Source organism: Schistocerca americana, chromosome 4, assembly GCF_021461395.2.
Source record: "Schistocerca americana isolate TAMUIC-IGC-003095 chromosome 4, iqSchAmer2.1, whole genome shotgun sequence".
In the NCBI taxonomy this organism is placed as follows: Eukaryota; Metazoa; Arthropoda; class Insecta; order Orthoptera; family Acrididae; genus Schistocerca; species Schistocerca americana.
Window position 1 is genome coordinate 343,037,857 of NC_060122.1, and position 18,116 is coordinate 343,055,972.

Sequence of the window (18,116 nt, forward strand, 5' to 3'; positions counted from 1 at the left end):
CGACACCAGGCGGTACACTTTTGCCATTGTATCCACATACCTTTATTTTCATGTGCAAGTGCAGCACTTGATCACTTTACCTGGCAGAATCAACATTTACATTCCATCGCCTCTTCTTCAAAGTTATTTAGGGGCGCAACGTCATCGAAACTGCAGCTGAATCGGTATCAAAAACTTTTCTTATAATTTTGGTAACCATCTTCTGTAATAGGCATACACCGGCTCTTTCTGCTACCATCACTCGTTTTTTGGCCTCATTATATTCAGAAGCCCTCTTTTTTGTTCTTTCCGCATCATTAACCCCTGCAGAATGAAATACACTAGTCTTTTCCAGCTGTGTCTTTCCTGGGATGTTTGATGTCGTTCTGGACAGCTGGTTTGAAAGCTGCAGTACACGCATCTTTCTGTGTGAGTGCAAATCCTCGTTTTGCCTAATACAGGGTGATTCAAAAATAATACCACAACTTTAGGATTTTAAAACTCTGCAACGACAAAAGGCAGAGCTAAGCACTATCTGTCGGCGAATAAGGGAGCTATAAAGTTTTATTTAGTTGTACATTTGTTCGCTTGAGGCGCTGAACGTCAACTACCCGAGGCGATGGATCGGCCGCCAGGCAGCCCGTGACAGAGCACCATCACTGGCCTCCAAGAAGCCCTGCTCTTACCCCCTGCGATTTTTTCTTATGGGGGTATGTTAAGGATATGGTGTTTCGGCCACCTCTCCCAGCCACCATTGATGATTTGAAACGAGAAATAACAGCAGCTATCCAAACTGTTACGCCTGATATGCTACAGAGAGTGTGGAACGAGTTGGAGTATCGGGTTGATATTGCTCGAGTGTCTGGAGGGGGCCATATTAAACATCTCTGAACTTGTTTTTGAGTGAAAAAACCTTTTTAAATACTCTTTGTAATGATGTATAACAGAAGGTTATATTATGTTTCTTTCATTAAATACACATTTTTAAAGTTGTGGTATTCTTTTTGAATCACCCTGTATATTATTCTATTGGCAAGGGAGGTTTCTAGATCTTTATAAAATATATTTTGATGTCCAGTAGAATTACCACATGCATATTTCTTTGGTAAAGAGTGCTAATTCCCTTAATTTTTGTATTTCCTTTTGATAACATCGTTAAAACTCGTAAACGGCTCTCCAAAAGTTTTACTGGCTTCTAATATTGATGCCCCTTTCACAGCGGGTTCAACTGCCTCCTCTTTCGACATCTTTTCCCATTCCATTCTGTCTCTTTTCCTTTTTTAGATCCTCACCGTCTGTCACCATCTGGAGCAGTGAAGTAATGATTCGAATGATATTACTAAATAGAAAATATTTTGTAAATGCATTTTATCTCATTTTCAATCAATTTTCCACTAGCTTATTGTTAAAGCCCCGCACTCAGTTATTCATACAACCCCAAAATACATTTAAACGGTATCTTGACGTTGTTCCGCAATACACTAACCGGTATGGGGTAGGAACGACTCAGTATCATGCCTCAACTTACAACATGTCTTTCATTTCTTACACATTGCAGGAATTTCCTAACGAATACCAACCCCAATTTTACGAACCGCATAATAAGCAGATCTGAATCACTTAACCTTCTACACTTTAAACCACTCTTGAATAAATTTCTGAAATCGCAAAACTAAACAGAATTGTTCATTGGAAAGAGAAGACTTCTGACAACCACGGTCACTCACGACGGAATGGCGTTTCATCGCTGCTCATGTCACGGGGTATGCATAAAGGCTTACATCTATTCATACAGCTCCTCTATTCAATTAGCCCCTCTCTACCCTACATAAGTACATAAATATGTAAATGCAGTAACAGAAGAATGCTACCAATTCACATGAAACATAATCACCGTTTTGTCTACATTTTGCAGTAACAAGCGACTCAAAATATACAATTGTTTTTTTCTTCAGGAGGGAAATTATATCGAGGAGCCACCGCTACAAGTCAGCTACAAAACAGCTTTCATAATCGCAAAGAGTGGAAGACTATTTTGTGATGGAGAGTACACAAAGGAATGTAGAGTAGAGGCAGCGGAGGTTGTGTGTGCAGCCGAAATATCGAAGTTCCAGCAAGTCGCACTTTCTCTCCACACAGTGGAACGCTGCATTGGTGATATGGTTGCCGACGTACAGCGTCAGTGGACTCACACGGCATCCAGGTTCATAGCAATTTCCATCGCACTTTACGATTCCACTGACGTGTCGGACACAGCCAAGCTGGCGACTTTCGTGCAGGGAGTAAACGCCGAGCTGGAAGTGGCGGAGGAGTTTCTCAGTTTAATTTCACATAAGGTCGCTTCTACTGGCGAGGACATTTTCTGATGCTGCGGATATGGCAACTGATTCCTTTGGAATGGAGTGGAAACGGCTGGTCAGCATCACAACAGAAGGTGCACCATCAGTGCGAGGAGAACGTCGTGTTCTTACTAACTCCGAAGGGAGAAATTGGAATCTGTCAGGGCCTCGTTGACAGCTGCTGTTCATTACCTGATATGAAGAGGCACTGCGTGCCAAGTCAGCTAAAGTAAATGATGTAATGGAGGTTGTGGTCCCTCACACTGAGACCTCTTACTTATAACGAAATCTTGGCTGATTTCGAAGCCGAATATGCCGATGTTCCCTATCACTCTGAAATTAGGTGCGTAAGACGTCGACAGTTCTGAAGAGATTCCTTAATTTTCGAGACGAGATCGTAGCATTCCTGGGCATAAGTAGATGGATTGGTGACCTCGCGTTTATGGAGAACAGCAACAATTACCTGAATGCATTAAGTGATTCAATCCAAAGACAGAAACATTTAGTAATACAGGGTGAGTCTCTAACTATCCGAAAGTATGATAGTAGCTGAAAAGTTTGTGGGACGTTGCATGGGACAACGGCGGCCATAATATGACGTTGGTTTCTTCTTGCTATGTGGGGTCGCGTCAGAAATACGAAGGCCAACCTTTTTTTTATGGGATGCTGTAGCTTGGTACTTATTTTCTGATAGCGGCTATCGAGACGAATCCAATGATGTGTAACAGTAAGGTCTTTGGAGGTCAACGAAGGTCACAAATGTGGCATGAACGTCCATTTACAGAAGGTGTTCGAAATGATGACCACTGGTATCAGTGCAATGGAACAATTTTCTGATCATGAATTGAGTGGTATTCCTTATCGCTTCGGCACTTATCGAAGCACATCCTCTGACAATTCTCTCTCGTAAATCGTGCAAACAGTAAATATTCGCGAAATACGGCGTATCCATCTAACGTGCCACTAACATGTAAACGCCATTGGACGGTTTCGCAATACAATACTAATAGGAACGGTAAGACTAGTATCGTCGAATCAAGCGAATGTCAACCATGTATTCGTTCGAAGAACAAGTCGATATGCTTCTCATTTTCGGAGAATGCCAACGATATTCAGTGAGATCTAGAGACTTATACGCTGAAAGATATCCTCAACGTACCCACCCACACGTCGTACATTTAAATATGTCTATGAGAAATTGAGAATAACTGGATCTTTAACGCATCGGAAACATATCCGGCAAAGGCATTCCTCCACCATTAGATGGCAGGTGCTATACAGCGCTTCACATTCTTCTGCAGGACACTAACGGCATCCCAAAAATATGGTCAGCTTTCGCCTGTGAGTTACTGGTAGTATAAGAGGAGTATGATAATTTCAGGAAGACGTAGAGGACGTCATGTCATTATTTACCCTCACAGACAGCTGGTAGATGCCACACTCTGACACTTGTCAGAGATGGTCGGCCCAAGATAGTTCCGCTGTCTTGGCCTGGCGGCTCAATATTCATCTGACATCTAACACGTTAACGCAGTGGATAACATTGCAGCTGACTATCTGTCTCGATTGCGGACAATTTCTTCCACGCTGGATTGCAAAAGATTAACAGATTAACAAGAGTGGTAACCGACAGTTCAAACTCTACTCATGGACATTCCTTCAAACCATAACATTGCATGTCAGTGAATCCCAGGGTCAGAGGTCAGTATCCTTCGAGATGTGTCTCAACACAAAATCCAACTGATCCAACCCACATCAATGTAGCAAACACTCTTTGATCACCGACACCATCTCATGCATCCCTATGTTCGACTGACAATCTGGCTTGTCACTGAGTGCTTTGTGCGGCCTAGAGTCAGATATATCAGAGTCATCTGCTGTGAGTGGACATGTGAGTGCCTCGATTTTCAGCACAGCAAGGTGGATCGATAGATGCGGATTCCCCTTGACATATTCGAAATACCACATGGGCGCTTCTATCATGTGCATTTAGACCTGATGGGACCTCCACCAGAATCAGAGGTGTACAAATGTCTTCTGTCAATGGTTGACGCTGTGCCTCTGACAGATATCATGGTAGAAGCAACTGCCAAGGTCTTCATAATGGATACCACGTTTTTATCGTCCAAATTTTATCACCAGGGATCAAGTATGCCAACTCGATTCGGCACTCTCCACCACCCTCTGCCATCACACAATAGCATACCATCCCCAGAGTAATGGCCTGGTGGAATGATGGCACTGCATGATGAAGACAGCACTCATGTCCCACAGGGCACATAGACTGAAGCTTTTCCATGGATGCTTCGCAACATTTGTGCATGCTCTTCAGGGATGACCTACACCTCGCTCACAGAGATCCTTTACTGTGAGGCTCTCACACTGCCAGTAAAACTTCGTGTTACTGAGTCCTGCACAACCTCTCAGATCTCCCCACAATGGAGCAACAGGTGGAAACCCACATTTACAATTCATTGGTGCCTCCTCCATCTGTGCACTTGCCCAAACACCATTCATACACAAATACTCATGGATTTCAAGTACATGATGCTGTATGGACAGCCTTATAGCCTCCTTAAAATGGATCATTCCAAGTGATAGGTTTTGACAGCCACAAATGCCATACTGATGTCAACAGCAACCTATGAGAGTTTCCATTAACAGACTAAATCTAGCCTAGATCCTCATCACTGAAGAAGATACAAACAACCTAATTGATGACAACAATCTGGATATCCCTCACAAGAATGGATCATGACCCACTGAACCTGGAACACACATAGTCTATGTATGTCGCTTTCAGTCAGATGAAGTCAAAGTCAAACTAATCGACAACGACCTCTCCGTGGAAACAATACATGCAGTCCCAGACATCAAGACAAAGATGATCGCCACTAGTCTCGTTAGGACCTTCTACCTACTGACAACAGTAGATTTCGAGGCAGTGTCTACGCAGCTCTTCCAGACAGGTGAACTATGGATCATTCTGCCAGTTATCGCTCTGAGCAGTTTTCTAGCCTCGGCTGCACATCCTAGTCACCCGCCAATCACAGATGATTCAACACTGTTGTCAGCAGTGGAAGAACCAACGTTGGCCCATCCACCTGCGCTACAGACGGCCACATCGCCTTTCGCATCGAATGTGCCATACCAAATGTACGCAATACGCGTGCAACAGCCAGTGACGTCGATTGACATGCCTTGCAGACTTCACATCATATTCAAACACTTTGAGGGGGAAGGCGGCGGAGGTGGGGGTGGGCACTCTGTGGGGACATCAAGGCAAAGAAGATCATTGACCAACTCGACCGAGCAAAGGTGTGGATCATCTGCGCTTTCGACAGGCAGTTCGTGATGAGCGATGAGACAGATAAGTGGCTTCCTATAATGTTTGAACCTATAACGCTTTTGTTTGCGTATTGTTGGTGTATTCCCTTGCAGTACTCGGAGGAAAAAAATCGTCCATATGCTCTAAGCACCATGGGATTTAACATCTGATGTCATCAGTCCCCTAGACTTAGAACTACGTAAACCTAACTAACTTAAGGACATCACACACATCCATGCCCGAGGCAGGATTCGAACCTACGACCGTAGTAGAAGAACGGTTGCGGACTGAAGCGCCTAGAACCGCTCGGTCACAGTGGCCGGCTCGGAGTAAAACATCTACTAAGATTAAGAAGTTGGTTTTCATCTTTGGGATAAGTTCTGTGCTATAAAAGTAGGTCGTACAATAACACCAATCTTTCTGAATGAACGCTAAAAACGTGTTTCGTTTACTTAATGTTGCTGTTTACCTCCACTTCTCTCTGATGGGTGAACAGAAACGCCAGATTTTTTTGTTTTTTATGTTGTGAACACATGAGCTGATTCCGAAATCTAACTCTAATTTTAAAGATAGGCACTAGACGCATAATCCTGTGTAATTTTTATTTTCATATTCCTTTTTAAAATTATAATTTTTTTCCTTTTAAAGTTGAAAAAGGTTTCTGTTCACTTCATTTTATGGTACCCGCCGCTGGTGTGTGCATGTACGCACAAAGTTGCATTGGCATCCAGACATGCCTTTTGGGTGCTTCAATTTTCCGCTTATTCTGATCGTAATAGGCTCTGGAAAGTAGTTGGAATATAATAACACGATCGAATTACTTTGTAACGACTCACTGAAGGCCATGGATAGCTCACGCAGAAGTAACACATGACACTGATGTAACTCGGAAAGCCTGTCAGTATTTTTAGCAACTCATCCGGTATAACAGTTGAACCTACATCAATTTTCACCTACAGCTAGATGAACAAAATCACTTGGAGTCAGTCAGACAGAGGAATGTACTTAGCAGCAACTAGCGATCGGCACACGAGCGTAAGGAGGAAACGGACACTCGATTTCTTCGTTGACGTTCTCGAAGAAGAATAGATGATCAAACCAACTGAAATTAAAAAAGAAAAAAAAACTGTATCCATCCTCATTTAGTGATCACTTCACACGGACAGCACTAAGAATTTACAGCCAGGCGACTTCTTTGGCGTAGTGGTGATAAATTATATACACAAACGTTCATAGTGAATCAGTTTGTTAGTGAAAACCGTATCAAAACTCCTACGGTAGTTCTTTCTATTAGGCCTCTCACACAGACAGAACAACATGGCTGTGGACTTCAATTTATGATTTGTATAGAAGAAGAAGACAGTATTAATCTTCAGAATCTGATAATAAAAATCTCGTATGGCTCAATGCCCTGCTGCAAATTTTTCAATTGGACGCCATTTTGGCAACTTGCGTGTCTCCAACACAGCCCAGTTATCCACCCAAGGGATCAATAGATTGACATGGAACCCGAACCACATGTCCTTTCTGAGGAATCTCCACATCACTGAGAGGTAAACACTAGATTAAAAAGCACACTGAGAAAGCCATGGTCGAATCGGAAATCGAACGGGCAAGCTTTCTTGCACCAAGAATGCGGTTTACAGTTAGACCGCCGGGACAGACACATACTGTCCTCGAGCTTCGCTACTCTCCGAAGTGTGGTGGCTGTTTACCATTTTTCCCGCCAGATACCACTTCTTATGTAGCTGACCAACTCGTATCTCCCACCACTGCTACGAGTTATCACTCCAAACGGCATTTAAATACGAAACAGGTAACGATAAGTAATTTAGACATTCATAATTACTTAACCGTGATAATACATATATACAGATCGTGCATGTCTGTTTATCTGTTAAGTATACCAAAATCCCTACAGTCGTTTCTGAGATGTGCCTGAAGACGCAGACAGGAACTGCGGCGCGGGACGTTAGTTTATAATAAGTACAGATTAAACGATTAGGAGGATTATACTACCGTTATGAAATGGATTTATTTAATTAAAAGCATATAAGCAGTTTGTACAGAGGTCATCCTGGGCAATGAGTGGCATTTTCTTTTAATGATTAGAGGCTGCATTTAGAGTCGTATTTGCGTTCCATACGCATTATACAAAAACAATGAAGACTATAAAACTTATATAAAGTGTATGTAATGGACGTACTTCTCGAAATTCAGCCTCTATCCCCTGAAAGACAATTTCACAGGCTGTCCAGAGAGGTGGTATGTAGACGTCGCCCATGTTGTTGTTATTGTTGTACAACAACAACAACAACATGGGCGACGTCTACATACCACATGATGTTAATTTCAATAACTCTAGATCATGATGGATACATCATCTTTTGAAACAGGGAATGTGGAGATCAGTAAACGTAATTTTTCACAGTCATTTGCATACTATTATTGATGTGCATAACTTTCAAGGTTGGGCATAACATAAAGTATTCACATTTAAAGTAAGGAAAAGATTAGTTACCAGATACAAGGAGAAATAGTTTTCGCTGTAGAAATAACGAGCGAAAACCTTTATAATAAAAAAATAGAATCTGTACGCAAAAGCAGAAATGGAAAGCAGTTGCGCTTAGAATATGCCTGAATTGTAAGTTTCTGTAATGGTATTTGACTGTTTGGGTGATCATGTATAAAGGTTACTATTTATGTGCGGATGTCAAAGTCAAGACAATCAAGTTGTACGAACCATGAGGACACAGTTAGTCGACACACCTACGCTGTAATTCTTTAAAACATATTCTGGTAACTAATATGTACAATATCTTCACAGTTTCGGTAGTAATTTGATACCAATACACATTATGACAGATGAAGTATAGTCCTCAACCTCTAGCACCTCCCTAAAAATAAATGTCGGGGTACAAAAACGAATTTTCATATATGCTTGACGTTTTCAAGCTAGAGAGCGATCTAGATTAATGAAGAGGTAGAAGTACAGCTTCTAACAGCTAAGATCGCTGTTGTACAGCCTTTATTGTGACGACCGGTTTCAGCAAACTACGTTGCCATCATCAAATATTTTTCACTACATTTCACTGAATCTTGACTATATAATTCTTATATCGTATCATATCATAGAACGATATTTGGCTCTGAGCACTATGGGACTTAACATCTATGGTCATCAGTCCACTAGAACTTAGAACTACTTAAACCTAACTAACCTAAGGACAGCACACAACACCCAGCCATCACGAGGCAGAGAAAATCCCTGACCCCGCCGGGAATCGAACCCGGGAAGCCGGGCGTGGGAAGCGAGAGAACGCACGACCACGAGATGCGGGCAGAACGATATTTCATGAAAAGTATATCAGCAAGTCAAGCATAAAATTACTGTACATAAAACAATGTACTGATTGTACAAGCTCATGTTAGTACATTCTGTTAATGTTTCTGAAACAAAGTTTCGTTCAAAGTGGAATGAACATGGCATTGGGACAATACTCAGCCAGCTCATGGAAAACTCTCACGTGGATGCGTGTCTCCGTAATCGCCAGAATCGTAATCTAAGGCGGTGCTAGTGCGGTGCCTACCGAGAGGAAGGTGGCCCTCTGTATGGGGTAGATGCCACCGGCGGTGAGCGTCAGCGGCTTCTGCGCCCTCGCCATGACCACCAGCAGCGCCCGCCGGAAGCCGGCGCTCGCGTCCTGCCAGCCACAGCTGTAGGCCCCCAGCGACACCGCCTCTCCCTGCGAATGCAGAAGCCCAGTTGCTGTCCTCATAGTTCACTTTGTACACTCTTCCTGTACGCGAGTGACTTAGGAAGGAATAACTAGCAAATGTGTAGCTGGCCTCAAACCGAATACGACTTTGGTATCAACGACCTTGACTCGTTGAATACAGCGGTTCTCGTCAGATCATCCAAGTTAAGCTATACCAGATCATCCAAGTTAAGCTATACAATATTGCAGAGACTGTTGTTCAGAAGTGTGATGTAAAGTTCCTTCAGATGTACCCGCATGTCCGAATGAACAAGCACTGTGGCGACTACAGCCGTTGTGAAATATATGAAATATATTCGCATTTGTGAATATGGACAACCTTCAGCTGTATTATGGAATGACGACAGTGAAAATTTGAGCCTGACCGGGACTCGAGCCCGGATTTTCCGCTTGCTGTGAGCGGTCGTCTTACCTTTCTTTCTTTTTTTTTTTGTTATTGTTCTCGTTATTTGGCCTGGGTGGACCTCACATGACACTCCTTCAAGCTCATTGTTGAAGACTTCACTCAGTTTTTTTTATTATACGCCGAGCTACCATGGTAGCTCACGGGCAAACCCAAGTTTCCAGATGGCGTCAACAATGTGTCTACAACCTGCACTCGTACATTCATTATGTATATTCCTGTATAGAGGAGATATTTTGTTGACTGAATGTCGCTTGCTCGGTGTCGACGGATAAATGCGGTAAGGCAGTGCCTGCTTTATTCAGAAGTATAAAGTATATTACCTTCAGACATGCTTGTACATTCATGGTTGACTACATATGGAAGTTTGGGCCTGGCCGTGAGTCATGCTCGGAGAGCGTTATGGACAGGTGACCGCTCGTGATAAGGGGGAAATCCGGATTGTAGTCCCAGTCAGGCACAAATTTTCATTGTCGTCATTCCATTGTATAGCTGATGGTCGTCCGTATTCGAAAATGCAAATACATTTAACGTAAGAGAAGTTTAGCAATGTCGAACGTGTCCTGTACTTGGATAGGTACACCACCTGGGTATGCACTGTACTGTTGGCTACGTTTTCGTCGCCTTTACAGTCGCCTTTACAGTCTTCGCTAAGACGCCTTGCATCAAATTCCAAACCTCTCTGCAGTGTCTGATGAAGTGAGGGCATGTAACGGTTTGTCGTGTTCTGTCCGTCGGGTAGAGAAGTTAAGCCTGGCAGCCCCCTTGGTGCTATTCGATAGGAGTAGGCTATATGCCGTCACCAGACTTCACCTTCCCCATTCTCTCACCACCATCAGACACGAACATACCACCACACCACACCAATAGATTGAAGTAACAAAAGTCATGTGATAGCGATATGCACATATACAGGTAGTGGTAGTAACGCGTCCACAGGATATGAAAGGGCATTGCCCTGTCGGAGATGTCACTTCCCAGTCACTTCCCATGTGATTATGGACAAATGTTCAAATGTGTGTGTAATCTTATGGGACTTTACTGCTAAGGTCATCAGTCCCTAAGCTTACACACTACTAAACCTAAATTATCCTAAGGACAAACACATACATCCATGCCCGAGGGAGGACTCGAACCTCCGCCGGGACCAGCCGCACAGTCCATGACTGCAGCGCCTAAGGCCGCTCGGCTAATCCCGCGCGGCTGATTATGGACGCACGAAGGAAATTAACAGACTTGAAACGCGAAAGGATAGTTGTTGCTACAGAAGAATGTTGAAAAGGAGGTTCTCCGCAGAATCGGCGAGCAAAGGAAAACTGACAAGAAGAAGGGACAGAGCGGTAGGGCATCAGTGAAGACATCAGGGAATAACTTCCATGGTACTAGAGGCAGCTGCAGAGGGTAAAAACTGTAGAGGAACAGAAAAACTGGAATACACCCAGCACATAATCGAAGACATAGGTTGCAGTTCTTACTCTGATATGAAAAGTTTGGCACAAGAGACGAATTCGTGGTGGGCTGATCAAACCAGTCAGAAGACTGAGTAATCAAAAAATAAATAAATAAATAAAAATAAAATAAAAATATTGTGGTTCGAACTAGACGCTTAGGGACATTCCATTTCGAATATCGTTAGGGAACTCAATATTTCGGGATCCACAGTGTCAAGACTGTGTCGAGAATACTTAATTTCAGGTATTACCTCCCACCGCGAACAGCGCAATGGTCGAAGGCCTTCTCTTAACGGCCGACAGTAGCGGCGTTTGCGTAGACTTTTCATTGCTAACAGACTAACGATACTGCGTGAAATAACCTCAGAAACCAAAATGGGACTTACGACGGACGTATCCGCTGAGATAGTGGGGCAAAATTTGTCGTTAATGGGTTATGGTAGCAGACGACAGGCGCAAGTGCCGTTGCTAGCATCACATCGCCTGCAGCGTCTCCCCTGGGCTCGTGACCAGCTAGGTTGTACCATAGACGACTGGAAAATCGTGGCCAGATCAAGTGACTCCTGATTACAGGTGGTAAGAGCTAATGGTAGTGTACGAGTGTGGTGCAGACCCCACGAAGCCATGGTCCTACTGAATTGATCACTAACAGGAAATACACTCCTGGAAATGGAAGAAAGAACACATTGACACCGGTGTGTCAGACTCACCATACTTGCTCTGGACACTGCGAGAGGGCTTTACAAGCAATGATCACACGCACGGCACAGCGGACACACCAGGAACCGCGGTGTTGGCCGTCGAATGGCGCTAGCTGCGCAGCATTTGTGCACCGCCGCCGTCAGTGTCAGCCAGTTTGCCGTGGCATACGGAGCTCCATCGCAGTCTTTAACACTGGTAGCATGCCGCGACAGCATGGACGTGAACCATATGTGCAGTTGACGGACTTTGAGCGAGGGCGTATAGTGGGCATGCGGGAGGAGGGTGGACGTACCGCCGAATTGCTCAACATGTGGGGCGTGAGGTCTCCACAGTACATCGATGTTGTCGCCAGTGGTCGGCGGAAGGTGCACGTGCCCGTCGACCAGGGACCGGACCGCAGCGACGCACGGATGCACGCCAAGACCGTAGGATCCTACGCAGTGCCGTAGGGGACCGCACCGCCACTTCCCAGCAAATTAGGGACACTGTTGCTCCTGGGGTATCGGCGAGGACCATTCGCAACCGTCTCCATGAAGCTGGGCTACGGTCCCGCACACCGTTAGGCCGTCTTCCGCTCACGCCCCAACATCGTGCAGCCCGCCTCCAGTGGTGTCGCGACAGGCGTGAATGGAGGGACGAATGGAGACGTGTCGTCTTCAGCGATGAGAGTCGCTTCTGCCTTGGTGCCAATGATGGTCGTATGCGTGTGTGGCGCCGTGCAGGTGAGCGCCACAATCAGGACTGCATACGACCGAGGCGCACAGGGCCAACACCCGGCATCATGGTGTGGGGAGCGATCTCCTACACTGGCCGTACACCACTGGTGATCGTCGAGGGGTCACTGAATAGTGCACGGTACATCCAAACCGTCATCGAACCCATCGTTCTACCATTCCTAGACCGGCAAGGGAACTTGCTGTTCCAACAGGACAATGCACGTCCGCATGTATCCCGTGCCACCCAACGTGCTCTAGAAGGTGTAAGTCAACTACCCTGGACAGCAAGATCTCCGGATCTGTCCCCCATTGAGCATGTTTGGGACTGGATGAAGCGTCGTCTCACGCGGTCTGCACGTCCAGCACGAACGCTGATCCAACTGAGGCGCCAGGTGGAAATGGCATGGCAAGTCGTTCCACAGGACTACATCCAGCATCTCTACGATCGTCTCCATGGGAGAATAGCACCCTGCATTGCTGCGAAAGGTGGAAATACACTGTACTAGTGCCGACATTGTGCATGCTCTGTTGCCTGTGTCTATGTGCCTGTGGTTCTGTCAGTGTGATCATGTGATGTATCTGACCCCAGGAATGTGTCAATAAAGTTTCCCCTTCCTGGGACAATGAATTCACGGTGTTCTTATTTCAATTTCCAGGAGTGTAGTTACGTTCGGCTACTTGTAGATGATTTGCTGCCGTTCATGGCCTTAATGTTCCAAAATAGCAATGGAACTTTTGTGGATGACAATGCACTATATCGGCGGGCCACAACTGTTCGCGACTGGTTTGAAGTACATTCTGGACAATTCGAGTGAATAATTTGGCCACCCAGATCTGCTACGAGGGCTATCCACAAAGTACATTACGTTTTGGAATTAAAAATAAACAAAGTGTTGGAAATTTTTTTTATTATATACAGATGAAAGCCGCACTTAAATACTAATTTTCTACATAGTTGCCATTTAAATTAAGGAACTTATCGTAGCGATGGACGAGCTTGGAAATTCCTTCGTCGTAAAATTCGGCCGCCTGCGCCTTCAACCACGTGGTTAATCAGTAACCCGGTAGAAATACGATTTTTGTGGATTTCCTGGAAAGACGAACTACAATAAACTCTCAAAGGTATTGCCAAACTCTGCACAACTTCAGAAGAGCAATACAAAACAAGCGCAGAGGAAAGTTGGGCTCTAAGATCTTGCTGACTCACGACAATGCCCGGGCCCACACGGCAAATGCCACTCGTGAAGTTCTCGAATCTTTTAAGTGGGAGTTGTTTCCTCATCCGCCGTACAGTCCCGACCTGGCACCGAGCGACTTCCACTTATTCCCAGCAATGAAGAGGTGGTTGGCTATGCAGCGTTTTGATGACGACGCACAGCTTCAAAAAGAGGTAATCACGCGGTTGAAGGCGCGGGCGGCTGAATTTTACGACGAAGGAATTTCCAAGCTCGTCCATCGCTACGATAAGTGCCTTAATTTAAATGGCAACTATGTAGAAAAGTAGTATTTAAGTGTGGCTTTCATCTGTATATAATTTTAAAAAATTCTAATACTTTATTTATTTTTAATTCCAAAACGTAATGTACTTTGTGGATAGCCCTCGTACATGAACCTCTCGAACATTTATGGAACATAATTGAGAGGCCAGTTAGTGCACAAGATCTTGAACCGGCAATACTTCCTCAATAATGGACGGCTGTAGAGGCAGCACCGCACAGTACTTCTGTAGGAGACTTTCAGTTACTTGAGGAGTCCATGCCACATCGCGCTGGTGCATTACGCTGGGCTAAAGAAGGTCTGACATGATATTGGAAGGTGTCCCATGACCGTAACCTGGAACAGTCACCTGTTCTTATCAGATACAATTAAGCACACAACTCTCGCACTTGGGGAATAAAGGTATTTTTGTGCGCGATGGACAGAAAAACCTTTCCATTTAGGAGGCTGAATCTACCTTTTGTGGTCTCCCACCGAACAATACCATATGGCGTAACGTTTTACTAACCTTGGCGTATTGAAAGTGGTACTCCAATATTTTCACCTTGGGGTGTAACCCAGAAAAAATGATCAAAGGTTTCCGTCCTCCAGACAAACTGCACGACCACAACTATATAGTTTGCACACTTAGAACATTAACACTCTGTCTAAAGCTTCGGACATATCCGAAATAGCAGACACCATATCCATATAAGTATATAGTTCTGCCAATACTGGCCATGACCTTCTTCTGTGCGGATGCACACATATTACCCGAACTCTTACGCGACTTGGTAAGAATGTCTTCCACGAGTAATGAGTGTGTTGGCTAGGTACACTACGAATGCAGTGTGTGGACATATAAGGTGAGAATGTGTGTCTCGCGGGAAGCGTGTGCGAGATAGTCCCTGCAGTCGTACTATACTCTGTGCCCTCGGTGGCTCAGATGGGTAGAGCATCTGCTATGTAAGCAGGAGATCCTGGGCTCGAGTCCTGGTCGGGGCACACATTTTCACCTGTCCCCGTTGATATATATCAACGCCCGTCAGCAGCTGAAGATATTAATATATAATTATAATTTCGTTCTAGATGGCTGCAGGTCATCAATGGTGTCTGTTCTTTCGCACATGTACGAAAGAACAGACACTATATCCATATAAGTATACGAACACCTATATCTTTCCATGCGAGCTCTGATTTCCTTTATTTTATTATGATGATCGTTTCTCCCTATGTAGGTCGGCGCCAAAAAAATATTTTCACATTCGGAGGAGAAAGTTGGTGATTGAAATTTCGTCAGTATATTCTGCCGCATCGAGAAACGACTTTGTTTTAATGATGCCTACTCGAAATCCTGTATCTTGTCCGTCATAGTCCCTCCCCTATTTCTCGATAATACAGAACATGCTGCTCTTCTTTGAACTTTCTGGATGTAATCCGTTAATCCTATCTGTTAAGGATTCCAGACCGCACGGCAGTACTGCAAAAGAAGACGGACAAGCGTAGTATAGGCGGTCTCTTTAGTAGATCTGTTACATATTTTTCGTGTTCTGCCAATAAAACGCCGTCTTTTGTTTGCTTTCCCCACAACATTTTCTATGTGTTTTATCCAATTTAAGGTGTTCGTAATTGTAATTCCTAGGTATTTAGTTGAATTTACGGCGTTTATATTTTACTGATTTATCGTGTAAGCGAAGTTTAACGGATTTCTTTTAGCAATCACATGGTTGACCCCACCCTTTTCATTCATTATTTACGATCAGTTGCTAATTTCCGCATCATACAGATATCTTTTCTAAATAGTTTTGTAATGATCTTCTGGTTACTTTACTAGACGATAAATCACAGCATCATCTGCAAGCAACCTAAGACAGCTGCTCAGATTGTCTCCTAAATTATTTATACAGATGAGGAACAGCAGAGGGCCTATAACAGTACCTTGGGGAACGCCAGAAATCACTTTTGTTTTACTCGATGACTTTGCGTTAGTTACTACGAAATCACGAATCCAGTCGCATAAGTGGGACGATATTCCCTAAGCATACAATTTCACTACAAGCCGCTTGTGTGGTACAGTGTCAAAAGCCTTCTGGAAATGTAGAAAAACGGAATCAATTCAAAGTCATTCGTCAATAGTACTCAACACTTTGTGTGTGTAAAGAGCTAGTTGTGTTTAACGAAAAAAATGTTTCTGTGTATCAATAGACCGTCTTCGACGTAATTCATGATGTTCGAACACAATATATGCTCCAAGATCGTGCTGCATATCAACGTTAATGGTATGGGCCTGTAATTTAGTGGATTACTTTTACTACCTTTTTTGAATATTGGTGTGACTTGTGCAACTTTCCAGTCTGTGAGTACGGGTCTTTCATCGAGCGGGCGTTTGTATATGACTGCTAAGTATGGACCTATTGCATCAGCATACTCCGAAAGGAACCTAACTGGAATACAGTCTAATTGGTATTTCCGAAATTTCATTATGCTACAGTAATTATTTTTTTGTGTTTCGATTTTTTTCTGTTAGTGTATCTTAGAGTCTTTCCTTTTAGGTGTACACAAACGACTTGCCATATATGAGCCGAGTAGGATGGCCGCGTCAGAGGCCTCCCCCATGTCAGCTCGCAGCCGCTCGCCACACTGTTCCAAGAAGGACATGTGAGCAGATAACTAGCGGTATTTCAGCGTACTCGAACCCATTTGTAGGCAAGATTCAGATTTCGAGATCTTTTGGGTGTCAGCTCCGATACTAAAGGATAGCTATTATTTCCAACGACAATACTAAAATGAAAGGGAACAGCAAAACGGCAAACACAGCTGCTGCTAACCTGCTCTCGCACGCTGTGCGCCCCCAGACAGTAGAGCAGCAGCTGTGCGCTGATGGTGGGAGCGGCGATCACGCACTTCAGCAGGGCGTCGTTCTCTGAGCTCTGTGGACACAAGCACACAAGTGCCGTACTTCAGTCTGTGAAGTTGCAAAGGCAGGTAACAAAATGCAGTTCATATTATTAGGAGTTAGTCCGCAGCTCGTGGTCGTGCGGCAGCGTTCTCGCTTCCCGCGCCCGGGTTCGATTCCCGGCGGGGTCAGGCATTTTCTCTGCCTCGTGATGACTGGGTGTTGTGTGATGTCCTTAGGTTAGTTAGGCTTAAGTAGTTCTAAGTTCTAGGGGAATGATGACCATAGATGTTAAGTCCCATAGTGCTCAGGGCCATTTGAACCATTAGGAGTTCCTCATCAGTTTGGGAGATAGGTCTTCAATGGAGTGTGGTTTCGATGGTTACAAGAAGATGGCCTCGGTTGAGCCAATGGAAACAGCGGTTAACTAGAAATACTTACTTAAATACTTAAGTACTAAACCGAACATTTTGGTGCCAACTGGTAATATATACACATCCTCGCTTCCCCTCTCCAAACACATACATACCCACGTTCGTTAAAGTAATAAAGTAACTTTTAGTATGTGCCGCTCGTGCACCTCTAGTAAGTATTCCTGGGCCAAGTAACCGTGTTGCACGCAGAACATTCAATATGGTTCTGGCGTCCGCTAATAATTTCCTGTACAGTGAGTTTGTGTAAACTCCCTTGGGTAGTAAGTGTGTATTTTGCTGTGTTTCTCATCGGATCCTCTGACCAAATGTAGCTCCGTCTACCTCTTCGGCAAGAAACTCTGTTAACCTTAAGACGTCTCGTTCAGGGAAATTGTGTCTTTTTGCGCAACAGACACACGCACATACAGGGTGTTACAAAAAGGTACGGCCAGTCTTTCAGGAAACATTCCTCACACACAAAGAAAGAAAATATGTTATGTGGACATGTGTCCGGAAACGCTTACTTTCCATGTTAGATCTCATTTTATTACTTCTTTTCAAATCACATTAATCATGGAATGGAAACACACAGCAACAGAACGTACCAGCGTGACTTGAAACACTTTAATACAGG

General features: G+C 44.2%; 1 protein-coding gene across 1 annotated transcript in view; it reads right to left on the bottom strand.

Moving 5' to 3' along the window:
- Positions 1–320: 320 nt before the first annotated feature.
- The window catches only part of LOC124613468 (odorant receptor Or2-like), a 43,973-nt gene continuing 26,177 nt past the window's right edge, over positions 321–18,116 (bottom strand). The window contains exons 3-5 of the mRNA XM_047142175.1: positions 17,002–17,103; positions 9,237–9,392; positions 321–431 (exon numbers count right to left, since the gene is read on the bottom strand). Of these exons, the coding sequence (XP_046998131.1) occupies positions 321–431; positions 9,237–9,392; positions 17,002–17,103 (369 nt within the window). The remainder of the gene's footprint in view (positions 432–9,236; positions 9,393–17,001; positions 17,104–18,116) is intronic.